Source organism: Schistocerca cancellata, chromosome 3 (assembly GCF_023864275.1).
Source record: "Schistocerca cancellata isolate TAMUIC-IGC-003103 chromosome 3, iqSchCanc2.1, whole genome shotgun sequence".
Classification (NCBI taxonomy): domain Eukaryota; kingdom Metazoa; phylum Arthropoda; class Insecta; order Orthoptera; family Acrididae; genus Schistocerca; species Schistocerca cancellata.
In genome coordinates, this window is record NC_064628.1 from 262,998,968 (window position 1) to 263,017,092 (window position 18,125).

The 18,125-nt window shown below is 41.1% G+C and overlaps 1 protein-coding gene across 1 annotated transcript in view; it reads right to left on the reverse strand.

Annotated features, from left to right (window-relative positions):
• Positions 1–18,125, reverse strand: part of LOC126174909 (TGF-beta-activated kinase 1 and MAP3K7-binding protein 1-like) — a 121,277-nt gene that overhangs the window by 84,349 nt on the left and 18,803 nt on the right. The window contains exons 2-3 of the mRNA XM_049921345.1: positions 9,000–9,106; positions 3,699–3,936 (exon numbers count right to left, since the gene is read on the reverse strand). Of these exons, the coding sequence (XP_049777302.1) occupies positions 3,699–3,936; positions 9,000–9,078 (317 nt within the window). The 5' untranslated portion in view covers positions 9,079–9,106. The remainder of the gene's footprint in view (positions 1–3,698; positions 3,937–8,999; positions 9,107–18,125) is intronic.

Consider the following 18,125-nt stretch of genomic DNA (forward strand, 5'->3'; position numbering starts at 1 on the left):
GAAGCACTACTTAACTACTGCTGATGTCCTTCAATTATTCTAGCCACTAACTCACTAGAGAAGGGAACATGACATGTAAAAATCATAGAAATACTCAGCGCATATGCTACAAGAGTGCTCTGCTTCACCAAATATTTTCATGGTTTTGTCAATACCTTACAGCCTCCTGAAGGTACATAAGGCTGAAGACAACTGATAAGATAATGGGTCACTCAAATAATACCGTACGAAATATAATACACCACAATTTGGTACTTCAGTGAGAAAGTGCAACCATCATATCTGGAACATGCAGGATATTTTAATTAGAGTTGGACTACAAAAACAACCAACAAGACAAGATTGCGGTTCCCTTAAGAACAACTTCCTTCCAATACTTTATCAGTGATTTTCTGAAATTAAAAGAATTCTTAAAATTATTACTGTTAACGTCTTTTATGTGCTCCTGTGAGATTAACAAATTCGCTTTACCACGTAGAGATAACCTTAGCATTAGAAATCACAATGCTACAAGATTTCATGTCAATAAATTTAGTAACCCTGCTGGACACGATATTGGAAGACAGCTGTATAGATGCCCGGAGAGAGCACTGGTGGCTGGAGCACTCCCGATGTTGCCGACCAGTGATGTAAATTTCTGTAGCAGGCAAATATAAGGCTGTCCAGTGAGAGATCTCTTTCTCATTTGCTGTTTTTAACCTCACCTCTTCCAGCGAGCTCCGACAGCCATGATAATCTAAGTATGCAGTACTTGCATTTATGAACGTCTTATTTTCACAACCACCAGGCTTAATGCAACTCTGTTTGTACATTTACTAAACACGCACACAATGAATAAATAGTGCTTGGGCATTATTCAAACTTAATCAGGAACTATCACACATTAATTTCTATTTTGTCTCATATAAGCTCCTGCCAAGAACAACAACAACAACTATTACTACTATTACTACTACTACTACTACTATCACTGTTTGATTGTGTGAACAGACAGACAATTATAAGTTGTTGTTAGAGAAGTTTAACTGTGCTCAATAAACATTTTTTGCCCTAAGTGATGGTTACAATAATAAGAGTAATCATATATTGAAGTTAAGCGTCCTACAAGGCTGCTGTGAACACACAGAAATATGCAGCAGCCTAACACTGCTTCAGTAAAAGACATAAAATGGTGCTAGACAACAGAACAAAAGTCATCTCCACTGCCTCCTACTTCTGGGATTATATTGTCAAAGAAGAGGTACAAGTCAACATGGCAGAAGATCTTATTAATAAATAGTCTGTGATTCAGTCCAGAGCAGCCTGCAGTCCTGTATTACCTAAAACAAACTGATTTTCTCATCACAGTGGCAGCACTGCAGTGCTTACATCTCAGGAAAAGAGAGACTAGAGGTATAAATGAGATACTCAAATGATCAATGAAGTGATTTCCAAATTGCTGCATCAAAACAAATGGAGCTTACATTTTCTACTTTTTGCTGCTCACAAATTTTTGTTAGCATTATCCAACCAACTATTTTCTTTGGCAAGCCCCTCTTCCACATTTGACACATGTACTGCCGTTTCAATACGGTATCATTTGATACAATACCTCTTTCATTAACAATCTGTGTTCTCAGGCCACACCGTTTTATTTTTACCTTCACCACATGCCACATAAAAATATTGGCACTAATACGAGTATTATAATATAATTTCATTTCTGTTTTAGTCTTCCCATTATTCTTTTTAACCACTTTGATGACAGCAGGAGTTTATCATCAGTTATACACATATTTCATACCATTTATTAAAGTATTTGGTTTCTGTATATTCTGACTGTATAGGTTAGCACTCTTTCACAACATGTGTAAGACTTGGCTAGTGAATTCTAACCAAATCTTTAAGTTAATGCACTGTAAGCACACTACAGGACCCGCCACTGCAGTTTATGTACTATACAGATCTCTCTCTCTCTCTCTCTCTCTCTCTCTCTCTTTCTGTGTGTGTGTGTGTGTGTGTGTGTGTGTGTGTGTGTGTGTGTATGTGTGTGTTGGGGTTGGGATGGGGGAGAGGGCGGGAGGGAACGGCAAGGCATAGTAATGCTATTTGTCTTCTGCCAAACTATAAAATTTGCTCATTCAATTGTTAGGAGGAATTTGCAGAATCTGCTGAAGTAGATATCAGTTTTAAATGTGGAAAAAACCAGAAATCAATCAAGTGTTAGCTAAGAAACAATACATAAATCTTTTTTAATGGAATCCAAAGTGGTTCTTTTATGAGTGTTACTGGCACATCTCATAAAAAGCTTTGTTGTTTTATTGTTTTGAAGAAATCAGATTTTTAAAATGAGTGACAGAACTGACAGAAGCGGACCCTACAGTTGACTACTCCCACTAAGGCTGGTTCCCAACCTGGGGGTAATTACTCCCTGAGTGGTAAAATTAAATTTTCAGAGGGGTAAAAACTAAACAATTCGATTCTGTTTCAGTCACAAAACTAAATTATTTTCAAAAGATCAGTACTACTATCACAATTTTGTAAGACTCTATTACTGACTTATATACATAGTCCACCCACTACACACACGTGTTGTGCTATGTCCCATACATCGCTAATGATAGAAGTGAGATATATACTTAACAAATGCTAAATATCTCAAGAAAATGTCTTCACCAAGTTGTAGTTAGTGCCTGCAGTAGTCCAGAAATTGATTCATTACTCGCTTTGAAACAGATAAATGAATTAATTGACAGCACAACACAGCAGTAACTACATAAGAGCTACTATAGTGCTGCACACAGTTTTACTATTGTCATCATTATTATTATTATTATTATTATTATTATTATTATTAGAGTGGTTAGACACAAAGCATTAACAGCCTGAAGTTGTCCAATTTCTGCCAGTTCAGAATTAAGGAGTGCAGCAATGAAGTGGTTTACGAACAGTAAGTGAAGTGTTGGCAGAAGAGCCAACACCTTGTAGCTAGAGGAGGCCAAAAGGCACGCGTTTAAGCTCACGCAGGCTGGCGTGAGGTCTGGAACAGGTCGGAGAAATAAGACTAGCAAAACAAGAGTAACTGGTAGAATACTTAACTTTAATCCATAATTGAACATCTCTCATACTGTACAACTGGCTTCACAATAATAATTATCAAATTCTATGGCGCCTTGCTAGGTCGTAGCAATTGACGTAGCTGAAGGCTATGCTAACTATCGTCTCGGCAAATGAGAGCATAGTTGTCAATGTAGCATCGCTAGCTATGTCTGCTGTACAACTGGGACGAGTGCTAGTAAGTGTCTCTAGACCTGCCGTGTGGCGGCGCTCGGTCAGCAACCACTGACAGTGGCGACACGCGGGTCTGACGTATACTACCGGACCACGGCCGATTTAAAAGCTACCACCTAGCAAGTGTGGTGTCTGGCGGTGACACCACAGTAAGTATAGTGGGAACTTGTTTTATTTTAAATGGCGTTGCAGTGTGCACATCAAGCAAGTGGCACAATGGAGAGGAGTAATGCATGTTTTGTAACAGGTGTGTACCCTCACTGTGGATAGTTAGCTTTCTTTTCTAAGAAGGAGTTGTGGGTAGCACTTGTCCCAAGAAAAGTTAGTTAGGTACTAAAGCTGGTGATAATGTGGGGGAGGGCAACAGATACATTTCACTTACTGTAATTACTGTAGTGTTTTAAAGTAAATGTGGTGGTCTTACAAACCTCAGAAACTCTTTCACTTCTTCATCTGTGGTTTTTCCTGGTAACTCTCCAAATAATATTTCAGCAGCCATTCTCTGAAGAGCGAATGTTGCAGCCTGCACGCCTTCATGTCCGTCAAATACTCCATATAATGAGGTCGAATCATCCACACGCCAGCGGAAACTACGGTCTTCAAATGGATGTTCTTCTTGACGGTAGCCATCTTCTCTGTATATCTGGTTTGTTGAAAATCCAACACCTGAAATCATAAATATTTCTCAACTGTGAACCGGCTCCATTTTAAAGACATAGACGGAACAGCTGTACATTTTGTCATGAACACCAGACACATTATTTAACAAAAGATTTTGTTAAAGACAGAAACAAAAATTAAATATTGTTTGCAAGATTAGAGTACTACTTATGATACAGAAAAGTCAGATTTATTATCATCTCAGTAATAACTAGTAGTGTTCAATTGTTTTATGTCCAACACACACTGCAACATTTCTTTTTTTATATATTTATATATACACCACTATTTGATTGTATATTTACTGTGTACAGTCTAGATTTCAGATTTCATGCCATTATCGAGTACAATGTTCTTAGATTACAAACAACATTTTGCTGTGTACTGTGCAGGATGACAGATACTCAATAATGGCATCAAATAATATGTCATCCTGCATGTTGCACAACAAAATACGTTAATGATCTAAGCTCTAATGATCTAAGATCAGTGTGAAGGCCAAAATCTAGATTGTACACAGGAAATATACAGCCAAATGTCAATGTATTCCTTCAAAAATATTTTTTAACTGTGGTTCAGCACTACTGAAAACTTTCTGACTGCAGAAGCGTCAAATTGACATTCTTGGAGCCCACTGTGAATCAGGAGTATGCAGTCTGGTGTATGGCATGGTGTGGAAATGGACCAAATATGGGCAGAAGTCAAAGATTTGAATGTAAGATGAGGACCCACAGTCCAATATATTTTTATCCTGCCGTTTTTTTATGAACGCCACAACTGTGTTGGTATACTTTTAGTGTTTTAAATTCACGAGCTGAGTTTTATAACCTGGTGATCAGAGTATTGTCTTCCAAAATGGGTTGTTGAGTTGAGTGCAGGACATAAAAACAGTTCAATGCTGAATAAAATGTTCTCGGGTTTCCTACCGCGTCAATTGCTTAAAACTACACGAGCTTTCAGCCAAACACTCCTTGGCCATTGTCAAGTGGTATGACTGCCAGTGGGCTGTTGGTGCGCCCTTACATACGCTAGCTGCCAGCTGTGACGTCACTGGTGCCCGTGACATTGCCATATATGGGCATGTTTTGAGTTGGCATTCGATGTGCCCTCTTCAACCGTGCGATAGTTTGATCCCACGCAGCGCTGAGCTGCAAGCCACTGTCTATATTCAGGGTGTTTACGGTAATTTTTATTTCAATAGCTTCCCTTATTAAACTGTCCAAGAAGCTGTTAATGCAAGCCATGTCAGAGGTATTGTCAAACTTTATGTGGTGACCGTTTTCTAACGCATGCTCGGCTAATGCAGATTTCTCTGGATAGTGTAGGCAATAATTCCTCTCATGTTCTTTCCTGCGTTGTTCCACAGTGCGCACTGTTTGTCTGATATACTTCTGGCCACACTCACAAGGTATTTCATAGACTCCAGGTGTTCTGAGACCTACTGCGTCTTTAACTGGTCTCAGTAATTGACGGATTTTCGTTGGAGGCCTGAAGACTGATTTGATCTTGTGTCTTTTCAACAGGTGGCTTATCTTGCCCAACACAGAGCCACAGAATGGCAACAAAACAAGTTTCTTTTCCTGCTCTTCAACAGTGGTCATACTCTGATATTTCCCGGAAATCACTTCTTTCACTTGATGGGTGCTCTAGCCGTTATTCCTGAAAACCCTGCGTAGGTGGCACAGTTCATGGGGCAGGTTATCATCGTCTGATATTACTCTTGCATGTTGCACCAATGTTTGTAATACTGTGTGCTTCTGTGCTGGATGATGATGGCTAGTGGCGTGCAGGTACAGGTCTGTGTGGGTGGGTTTTTTGTAGACGCTGTGGCCAAAGCACCCATATCATTTACAGTGGACAAGGATGTCGAGGAAATGCAGTGCATTATCTTTTTCCACCTCCATGGTGAACTGGATATTACTGTTGATGCCATTGAGGTGTTCCAAAAAATCGTCTAGTTTCTCTTGTCCGTGTGGCCAAATGACGAATGTGTCTTCAACATATTGAAAGAAACACTTCGGCTTCAATCCGCAGTATCTATGGCAATATCCTCAAAATTCTCCATGAAGAGGTTTGCAACAGCTGGAGCCAACGGGCTACCCATTGCTATGCCATCTGTCTGATCATAATACTGGCCGTTGTACACGAAATAGGAGGACGTAAGAGTGTGCTTAAATAGCTCGCTCACGTCACTTACAAAGTACTGGGAAATTAGGTCCAAAGCGTCTTTGATAGGCACATTCATAAACAGCGCCACTAACCCAAAACTGACCACAATATCATCCTCACTAAGGTGTAGACGCTTGATTCTGCTTATAAATTCTGCTGAGGTTTTTATATGATGTTTGCAGTGTCCCACATGTGGAGCGAGGAGCTTGGCCAAGTACTTCACCAGCTTGTATGCCGGAGAACATATTGTGGACACAATTAGGCGAAGTGGCATCCCATCCTTGTGTATCTTCAGTAAACTATAAGCAGTAGGTGGTCTAGGCGCCTGTGGGAGAAGATTCTTAATCACACTGTCTTCCACTGAAGATCGCTTAAGAAGTTCTGATGTTTTTCTTACTATTCTTGATGTCGGGTCGCGTGGGAGCTTCCGATAAGTATCTTCGTTCAGTAGCGCACAGAGGCGCACAAAGGTGAAGTTACCAGCATCCAACATGACCAGGGCTGAGCGCAACAGCCTTCGAGCATTACATAATGATGAAAGCATCAGAATAAGACCACTGATGAAGAGCAGGAAAAGAAACTTGCTTTGTTGCCATTCTGTGGCTCTGTGTTGGGCAAGATAAGCCATCTGTTGAAAAGACACAAGATCAAATCAATCTTCAGGCCTCCAACAAAAATCCGTCAATTACCGAGACCAGTTAAAGATGCAGCAGGTCTTAGAACATCTGGAGTCTACGAAATACCTTGTGAGTGTGGCCAGAAGTAGATCGAACAAACAGTGCGCACTGTGGATAAATGCAGGAAAGAACGTGAGAGGTATTATTGCCTAAGTTATCCAGAGAAATCTGCATTAGCTGAGCAAGCGTTAGAAAATGGTCACCACATAAAATTTGACGATACCTCTGTCGTGGCTCGCACTAATGGCTTCTGAGACAGTTAAATAAAGGAAGCTATTGAAATAAAAATTACTGCAAACACCCTGAATAGGGAAGGTGGGATCCAGCGATCGCGCGGTTGAAGAGGGCACATCAAACGCTGACTCAAAACATGCCCATATATGGCAATGTCACGGGCACCAGTGACGTCATAGCCGGCAGTTAGCGTATATAAGGGTGCACCAAACAGCCCAATGGCAGTCATACCACTTGACAATGGCCAAGGAGTGCTTGGCCAAAAGCTCGTGCAGTTTTAAGCAATTGACGCAGTTGGAAACCCGAGAACAATTTATTCAATGTTATCACTCTGAGACTCTGCATTTATACAGTTCAATGCTATCAGTTATTACTGTTAAAATATAAGAACTGCCATCTCAACTCTCTAAAATGGATAACATTAAATATATTAATATCTTGTACAGCAAGGAATAAGAGTTAATAGTCAATAATTAGTGTAACTCTTAATAGTGGTCTTCTTACATGTAACACTCTCAATGCCACTGCTGAATCTAACAGACCAATTTTTGCTTGACTGACTGACTGACTGACTTACTTCAGCAATTCCATATGGATGTAATATTTCTAGACAGTTGTAAAGTATCTTACATGACAACAATAGCCATAGCCCAAGAAAGGTTGCTAAAGAGATACATCACCTATTTTAGCTTGTTCCTCATAAACTTACATATTAGGATGCTTCATTTAACTTATATATGCTGCATATCCAAACATGGTGACCATTTTTGTTACTATAACCATTATCTACATCTACATCTATATCCATACTCTGCAAGCCACCTGATGGTGTGTGGCGGAGGGTACCTTGAGTACCTCTATCAGTTCTCCCTTCTATTCCAGTCTCGTATTGTTCGTGGAAAGAAGGACTGTTGGTATGCCTCTGTGTGGGCTCTAATCTCTCTGATTTTATCCTCATGGTCTCTTTGCGAGATATACGTAGGAGGGCGCAATATACTGCTTGACTCCTCGGTGAAGGTATGTTCCCAAAACTTCAACAAAAGCCCGTACCGAGCTACTGAGCGTCTCTCCTGCAGAGTCTTCCACTGGAGTTTATCTATCATCTCCGTAACGCTTTTGCGATTACTAAATGATCCTGTAATGAAGCGTGCTGCTCTCCGTTGGATCTTCTCTATCTCTTCTATCAACCCTATCTGGTACGGATCCCACACTGGTGAGCAGTATTCAAGCAGTGGATGAACAAGTGTACTGTAACCTACTTCCCTTGTTTTCGGATTGCATTTCCTTAGGATTCTTCCAACGAATCTCAGTCTGGCATCTGCTTTAATTTATGGAATTAACTGCTTCCAGTTGCTGACCTGCTATATTGTAGATAAATGATAAAGGATCTTCCTTTCTATGTATTCGCAGAACATTACACTTGTCTACATTGAGATTCAATTGCCATTCCCTGCACCATGCGTCAAGTCACTGCAGATCCTCCTGCATTTCAGTACAATTTTCCATTGTTACAACCTTTCGATATACCACAGCATCATCTGCAAAAAGCCTCAGTGAACTTCCAATGTTATCCACAAGGTCATTTATGTATATTGTGAATAGCAACGGTCCTACGACACTCCCCTGCGGCACACCTGAAATCACTCTTTCATTTGTTCAGAGACCTGTTATACTACCACATACTATATCTACTTGTAAGAGTACAAGTTGACAGCATGGATGCCATGCAGTTATTTGGTGTTATTCTCAAGACAAAGTCTGCTGGACTTTAAAAATCACTCTAGATTATGCTAGAGATGCATTATTATTATTATTATGAGTTAAGCCTTCATTGGAATGCTAGCATTCCAAATCACAGCACAAATAACAGAGGGAAAACGTATTTTGCTCACAGGTTATCCACTATAATGGTTACTACAGAAAAACCAATACATCTTTTAACTAATAAGTATAATTTTTGCACAATACACCGCAAATTCAGTATTTTACCTGAAAGTCGGCACACTGGTAAATCATCAGTCCAGCTACGAAAAGGCTCTGATCTTGGCAGTTCTTCTCTTGTTGGCATAATGGTTTTACTTAAGCAACACAGAAGTCTGTAACACAAAGAAACCACATACTTTATTTTTTAATATTTTTAATGATGAATACACAGAGCATGTCCACCGAACTCTGAGACAGCAAACCATCAGACAAAAAGAGCACCACAATGATATCAACATGTTTCAGATGACTATTATATTGCCTGGTTATCTTCTTAATGAACAAGACCCTGATGTGTAAATGAAGGTTTCCACACAAGTCTATCTTCATGGGTTTCTTACCACTTCATTTCACGATGTGTTTACAATGTTTCAGAAACAGATACCCTCCTTCCATCTTCTGATGAAGTGCCAATGTCTTACAGTCTGACTCCTTAGTTAGTAATTGACGGGAGTTGATTTTTAAATCCCTCAAATGGCCACTCACAACAATTTAGCCATCATTTGGCCATGTGCTTACACAGCTGGCAGCTCATGGTCCACTGCTGCTCCAGAAAGGCAGCATGTTGCACCCATCTCATTGTTTACAATGTAGGTTGCAAAGATGCACTGACGGAAAAACTCCTCTCATAATTCATGAGATCTGTTGTCTCACATATTTCATTGCCATCTCAATAACACTGTCACAGTATCCACATGCTGGACAGGTAACAGACATCTTTTCAAACTACAACCACTTGCTGGACAGTTGAAAAGACATCTTTTCAAAATCTAATATTTGCTACTCCATTACGCTGTGCTCAATCAGAGCAAACTTACCTCCCTGGGTAAGTATGCATACGTTCAGTGCAACATAAGGAGGTACAGCACTGTATCTGTCCAATGTCCAAACTCTACCAGTTTCCTAAACCTCACCAGTCCTTTTCCTTCGCACCTCTTCCTCCCCCTTCAACCCTTCTGCCAGAAGAAGGAGCCAATGGCTTCAACAGCTTGCACTCGTAATACCTTTCATGTGTTTGTTCTCCTGCCACTGCTTGGTGAATAAATTTTTTATCTATCCAGTTACATTATATTTTCAGTGTAAGAATTGTTGCATTCAAAGGGAATGTGATAGACCCTAGGTGTACAAAGCCCAAAGTTGTCTTCCACACAGCCCAAAAGATTTCTTATATTGGCATGTCAGAAGAGAGGTTGAGTCCTTTCTTGTTTAAACCTTTGCCAGTTCTTTGTCGAGGCTGTGCCAGTCTTTTTTCTTCACTCTTGTCTCCACATCTCCATGCCCTCAACAATATCGTGATATCATCCCTTCCTATACCTAATGGAAGTAGCAGTTTTAATCAGGTGTACTGGCTCCATCACATATAATCCTGGCCCCCTGCACCACCACTGCCAAGACTGTGCTTAACCAACACATACTTCTTTCATGATAGGAACAGCTATGAGCAAGTTGATGGAATCCCAACAGGTTCATTTTTATAACAACTTCTGTATGGAGCTATTTGAAGAAATCACTTTAAATACACTGAAACATTTATCACAGTATGTCTACAGATATAACAATGACACACTCGTGGTGCAGCAGCATCGGAGGTCTTTCTCAAGAAATTCCTCAACCACTTTAATAATATCCATAAAAACATCAGATTCATCATGAAGGTTGATGAGAACAGTTGTCTCGTGTTTGTGAAGGTCCATGTGCAGAAGAAACCCGATGGCCTTCTGGGCAATGGATATGTACAAAACCCATTCATACAGATCTGTAACAAGCTACCATCATACACTACAGTGAGTTTTGTGTCTGTTGATGCTGATGCACAGGTCGAATGAAGACTATATATGATGATGAAAACCTACTTGCTGAGCTTGAACATGTGGAAAAGACCTTTCCTTCCGGCAGTTACAGTAAGGAAGATATTAGAAGACATAGAGACAAGAACTAAGAAACACACCAGAGAATTACCTTCCTATCATTTGCTGGTGAAGCCTCCAAAAGAAACGGTAAAACTCTAAACAAAACATGAATCAGGCCCATCTTCTAAACAAGTGCAAAAATAAGAAATTCTTTGAGGAGCATACAAGATAATCTTGGGCATTGTATATCTGGGGCCTACCACAGTCCATGGTCTGTGGCAAGTCTTATTTTGGTCAGGGTCTCCGTATGTCGCACTGAACATATACACAATGTAAAACTCAGTCTGAAAAGGAAATAAGTGTGATAACAAATCTTGTGATTGTTGATAAGGGTTTCACCATCAGTAATAACTGACAACTAGCATTGGAAGCATTAATACAGGGGCAACATGTTGCCTTTCATGGGGCAGTAATGGGCACAGAGATGCCAGCAATGTAAACAAATTGCCACTTGATGGTTTAATTGTGGAGCAACCACAGTGGAGATTTAAAGGTCAACCATTGCCAGTTACTATATAATGAGACAGATTGTGAGACACTGGTACTTCATCCAAAGATGGAAGGAGAGTACATACATGCCTTCCAAAACATCATGGACTCACTGCAAACTGACCTGGGAAGACACTTCAGAAGATTTTATTGCAACACGAGCATGTCATCTCACGTTTAGCTTATGGCACATATTATGATCATTAAATGTGATTGAAAACTAGTTATCAAGTGTCACCAATTGCAACAGAGACTGTTACAATAAATATTTTAAAAACCATATCATTTGTTCTTGCTAAAGAGGATCAATTACTCCAAAGGGTCACAGATTTTTTTCTCAGAACCAAGAAAAAACAATTTAATGGATACAAAGGGTTTGTCAATTGTGTTACAGAATGTTTTACAGTGATGGAGAACCTCAGTGTAACAATGCTTAAGATAAAGTATTTACTGAAATATAACATAAAATACTGAATATAGGTCCTCTCCAGTTGCATACCATATTTATCTCTCCAAGCATTTTCTGTCAGTCTTTAGAATTTCTGCTTCGAAGTTAATTGCAGAATTACTAAAGAGTTAAGTATCATAGGCACAAATGAAAAGGCTAAATAGATGTTCTAGCTAGGAACATAAGAAAACACACAGCCATGAAAGAGAAATAATTTATTGAGTGCACAGTGACATCAACAATGAAAGTAAATTACACGTCTCAAACACATTTAACAATTGAGGGCCCAGAGGTCCTTACATGCTCTTATAAAGACACTATCCACATCAGGAGTCACGGGTGTAATGCTGTGCGCACATGGCAGACCTGGTGATGGTGGTCAGTGACCTGGCTGCCCCTAGCAGCTGCCTCAGGTAGTTGTGGATGCACTGCTTGAATGTCAACACGCTCTAAACTTGCCTTAGTGGTCCAACCTATGTACAATGTGGGTGGTAGGTATGGACAAAATTGAGAAGGATGAGGGCAACACCATTGTCTGCAAACACCAGGATGGCCAGTGGACAGGACCAGACACAAAAGGGCCAGAGCCATCCAGACGTCAGAGCCCACAACAAGGGTGCACCAACACGGGCAGTAATGACGGCAGACTCAAGAGGAAAGGCTCTGGTGATGGAGATCCAGCTTCCACACCCTCTCACAGTAGCACTTGCTCAGTGCAATGGAAGGCACTGACACTGCCACAGGAAGCAAACTCACTGTCAGTGCCAATAAAGCCCTGACTGCTGGGGTAGGCAGGCACAACCAGGCATGCTTGATCCCCGGAGCAGCCAAGGTTGACGAAGAATGAGGTGTCAGGCTCACAGCCCAAGAAGGGGACCTTCACCCATCCTGGGACAGAACTGGTTCTGATGGCATGCCAAGAGTCGTTACAGTGCAAGAACACATAAATGTCAACAAAACCAGCACCCTTGGGGGACACCTGCCTGATGGCAAGAGGCTGAGCAGCATATGCAGCTGACAGCATGTGAAGGAGCTCAGTGGGACTCTTGGTCCCAGTTGGCATCATTCTGTATGAGCTTAAAAAAATGTGAGAGCCTCCTTGGCTGGAAAATCCTCTATGTACTTGTGCATCTGCATCTTAAATGTTCAGACAAGGAATACCACTATGCCATTTGACTATGGATGGAAGGGAGGTGCTGCAACATGGTGAATGCCATTGTGCATACAAAAGTTCTCGAAAGGTTGCACCACACACTGAGGAGCACTGTCCAAGCAGTTCCTCCTGATCAAACGAGGTGTCAGAGTCCATGGGGACCCGGAACAGAGCATTTGTGTTCGCATGTTGGGACATGAGACAAAAAAATTATCTCATAATTGTACTGGGACAAGAACAGGGCATGATGCTGAAGATGACGAGTGGCTTTTTCCAGTAAGGGCACTGACAGGCTAAACAGAGAAACTAAGGGCTTATGGTAGGTAATTAAATGAAACAGCAAGAGCTTCCTTTTTCAATTATTGAGAATAATTTTGCTGAGCTGTGTTGAGTGTTTTCAATGCAAAAGTAATAGGCTTTGCAGAGCCATCGGAAGGATGAAGGGCCACGACCACTCCCATTCCGTACTGGGACATGTCTGTGGCCAGGACCAGATGCTTGCCAGGTTGAAATGTTGCAAGACACAGAGCGGAATGAAGACTGTCCTTAAGCTGCATGAAAGTATGCTCACAGGTTGTAGACCAAAGGGTGGGCAATAGCATCCGCTCTGGGGACAGACTTGTGATACTGTGCCACTTTGCCAAAGAGTGCCTGAAGCTCTCAGAGATGAGACAGACAGGGCAAAGCCACAATGGCAGTGACATGTTGTTGCATGGAGTACATGTACTTATGGGAAATTTCATCACCCTAATAAACTATGGAAGGGTGGAGAAAGTGAGACTTAGTGGGATTACATTTGAGGCCCGCGGCCAGTAGAACAGTAAACAAAAAATAGAAGTTACATAGGTGATCCTCCATGGACCACATATTTTTATGATACCATCAAGACAGTTAATGTAATGAAGGACAACCATTGTAACCTCTTCTAAAAAACATTGAAACATAGCAGGCACACTAGTGACCACAAACATTAGCCACTGATACTGATATTGACCAATACGTTATTAGCCACAAGCAGCTGTTTTGATGCCTCGTCCACTACAATCTGAAGGTAGGCTTCAGCCAAATTGATTTTCAAAAGAGAGTTCACCACAGCCAGCTTCACGTGCAACTCCTCCAAGTGAGGCATGGGATAAGTGTCTACGATTTCCTGTCCATTAATAGTCACCTCAAAGTCCACACAGAGCTAAAGTTTATCAGGCAGCTTATTTACGATAATCATGGACATAGCCCATTCACCTGACGAAATCAGTCTAATCATTCCCAATGACTTTAAGCAATCCAGTTCTGCCTTAACCTGGCCATACAAAGCTACTGGCACTGACTGTGACCGAAAAAAGCGAGGGTGGATGGAGGGTTAGAGGGTGATGCATGCCGTGAAACTGTTTGCACAACCTAACCCTGGGGCAAATAGAACCAAGAACTCAGAATACAAGGAATCCAATTTACGAAAATGCACTTGGTCTGACACCAGATGAACCACACCTGCAGTAGAAAAAACCAAAAGTAGCAATGGCATCTAACACAAACAAATCTACATCTACATGATTACTCTGCTATTCACAATAAAGTGCCTGGCAGAGGGTTCAATGAACCACCTTCAACCTGTTTCTCTACTGTTCCATTGTCGAATGGTGCACAGGAAAAACAAGCACTTTAATTTCTCTTATTTTATTATGATGATCATTTCTCTCTATGTAGGTGAGTGCCAACAGAATGTTTTCACAATCGGAGGAGAAAACTGGTGATTGAAATTTCGTGAGAAGATCCCGTCACACCGAAAAATGCCTTTGTTTTAATGATTGCCACTCCAATTCACATATCATGCCTGTGGCACTATCTCCCCTATTTCGTGATATTACAAAACCGAGCCACCCGTCTTTGAACTTTTTCTATGTCATCCATCAGTCCCAAATGATGCAGATCCCACACCGCACAGCAGTACTCCAGAATAGGGCAGACAAGTGTGATGTACGCAGTCTCTATAGTAGACCTGTTGCATCTTCTAAGTGTTCTGCCAATGAATTCTTTGGTTTGCTCCACCCACAACATTATCTATGTGATTGTTAAAATTTAGGTTATTTGTAGTTGTAAACCCTAAGTATTTAGCTGAATTTACAGCCTTAAGATTTGTGTGACTTATCGCGTAATAGAAATTTAGCAGATTTTTTTTAGTACTCATGTGAACAACTTCACACTTTTCTTTATTCAGGGTCAATTTCCACTTTTTGCACCATACAGATATCTTATCTAAATCATTTTGCAATCCATTTTGGTCCTCTGATAACTTTACAAGACAGTAAATGACAGCATCATCTGCAAACAGTCTAATAGGGCTATTCAGATTGTCTCCTATGTCATTCGGTATTTACACCATTGACCCCCAAATACATAACACACATACAACTGACTTGTCACCTTTGTCAGTTGTGAACTGGCCGAGAATAAGAATCTTCTGTTCATTATAGTTTACCAACTGACACTTGCCAATGGTGGGGACCCTAGTGTCTGGCACCCGTATGTGAGTTGAGTAGGCGCATGATGGCCCCCACATCCTACACAACAATGGAACAGTAGGAATATCAACATTCATTGATTCCTGCTATGACTCCTGAGAGGGGGGTTATGGAGACCGATATACAGCTGCTATGTGACCTTTCCGTTACATTTACGGTAAGAGGCCCACACTTGGGGCAGGCCGTCTGTTCATGCTGTACAAAACAAGAGGGTCATGAAGAAAATGGCATAAACTGTTCTTGCTGCCGATGACGTGTTTGACTACATCAGTCCAATTGGCTTGTTTATACTGTGGCTACCTCCTCTGCCCCCACAGTGTGCTATGCTCCATGCGCCAGGGCTACATGCTGTCAACAATGGTGACATCACTCCAAGACTCTAAATGATGGCCTGCAGCACAGAAGATTTTAAACGACTGTGCAGAATTCAAAATCTCTTCTAACACAGGGTCCTAAAACTGAAGGGCACATTGACACACCTCCTTACATGGGGCTGAACAAATGATTTTATCTCTGACCATGGTGTTTGCATAAGATCCTGGGACTTAGACATGATGAACCAACACTTATGACTGAGGCCAAAGAGCTCATGCACCAAAGCTCGATGTGACTGCTGTGGTTGTTTGTGACAGCATGTGCAACGATCAGATGCATATGCTTCAGGTGATAGGAGGACAGCAAACTACAGATATCATTACAAAAAAAAGTGACGATGGTTCTTGCAGAGGAGCCAATAGGCACAGTCAGTGGCACATATGAAAGGGTATCCATTATGAGAAAAGAGCCTTACAGACCACCCTGTCAACAACCCAGAACACCACAAATTGTTAGAGAAGATGTTCTCGTAAGCATCCCAATCTTCTGTGGATTCATCAAATGGTGGGAATGGTGGCGAGTGAACAACCAGTGGCTGAGCCTGGGTCAATGTAGCCAACAACCATGGTTGTATGCACCTCCTGTTGTTGCAGAAGTTGCTTTCCTTGAAACATTACATAAAATACTGACTGTGGGTATTCTACAGCTGCATACCACATTTATTTCTCAAAGCATTTTCTGACAGTTTTTAGTATCTCTGCTTCAAAGTTAACTGCAGAAGTACTAAATACTTAAATATTATAGGTGCAAATGTAAGGAGTAAGTAGATGTTTTAGGTAGGAACAAAAGGAAACAAATAGTCATGAAAGAGACACAGTTTATTGGGTCACAGAGTGACATCAACGATGAAAGTAATTTACACGTCTCAAACACATTTACCAACTGAGGACCATGAGACCCATGCATGCCCTTACAAAGACACCATCCACATCAAGGGTCATTGGTGTAGTGTTGTATGTGCATGGCAGACGTGGTGATGGAAGTTTGTGTGTGTGTGTGTGTGTGTGTGTGTGTGTGTGTGTGTGTGTGTGTGTGTGTGTGTGTGTGTGTGTGTGTGGAGGGGGGGGGGGAGGAAGGAGGAGGGGATAAGGCTTGGCCATGGCCTTGTTGAAAGAATTGCCCTAGCATTCATCTCAACTGATTTGGGAAACCTAAAAACAGATGTGTATTTGAACACTACCCCTCCAAATATGAGTTTTAACTACTGTGTCACCTCATTCACTGGAGTGCAAAAGTCTGTTGGCTTCTAGCACAATGGAAAGGCTTCAGTGCTCACTACCTTTATCATGACTGGCCTCAGATGAGAGAACCATTTTAATTCATTAAACAGCTGTGTAGCGTGGCTTTCTGTAAATAAAAGCTTTCATGTGAACATTATTTTTCCTCCTTGTAATTGCTACTGTTAAGAAGAGATGTAATATGAAACTAGAATTTAATGTATACCATGTCTACTTTTTCAACAAAAATGTATCCCATGATTATGTCACTGTCACTCCCTCAGTAGCACCAAAGCAAAGGAAAAAAGATAAAAATGTTGTTCCTCATTCTGAATTTTGAGCAACAGTAGAGACTTCATCAACAAGAAGTAAGGCAGCTAGATTTCTGTTCCTAGATATTGAAAACTTGATGTTCAGTACAATTCTCTCTCTCTCTCTCTCTCTCTCTCTCTCTCTCTCTCTCTCTCCCTGCCTCCTCCCCCCCCCCCCCCCCCCCCACAAGCTCCCTTTTAAAATTAAGTAGCTACAATTTCAATTGAAGCTTACAGACATAATTTAAGTCCGAAAAACAATACCACAGACATATGTGGCTGGCTGTTTACTGGTAAAAGTATAGCCAGCCACTGAGTAGTGTATCACAATCTCTTCTCTCACACTGGCAGAAAGTATTACACCATGAACGTCTTGATAGAATGCTATTAAGCTAATACTCCAGTCTTTTCATGTCTGTTGGACATGTTGATTAAGATTTCACCCTACTGTGAGTTTATTTTCAGTACAGAAAATAAGTCATCCCTCCAGTTGCTCAATGGTATGAATACTTCATGGCTACTGGATGCGCTTAACATTATTGAAAATTATAAGGTAGAGTTCACAACACAGCAGGCCCAGAGAACATGCATGTGCAGCTAATCGCCACCTTCCAAACTTTGAGAAAGGTCAAATCACTGTATGAGGTACATGGGGTCGTCATATTGACTGACCACACAAACAGTTCATTGCAGTACAATGACTACTGAACAAA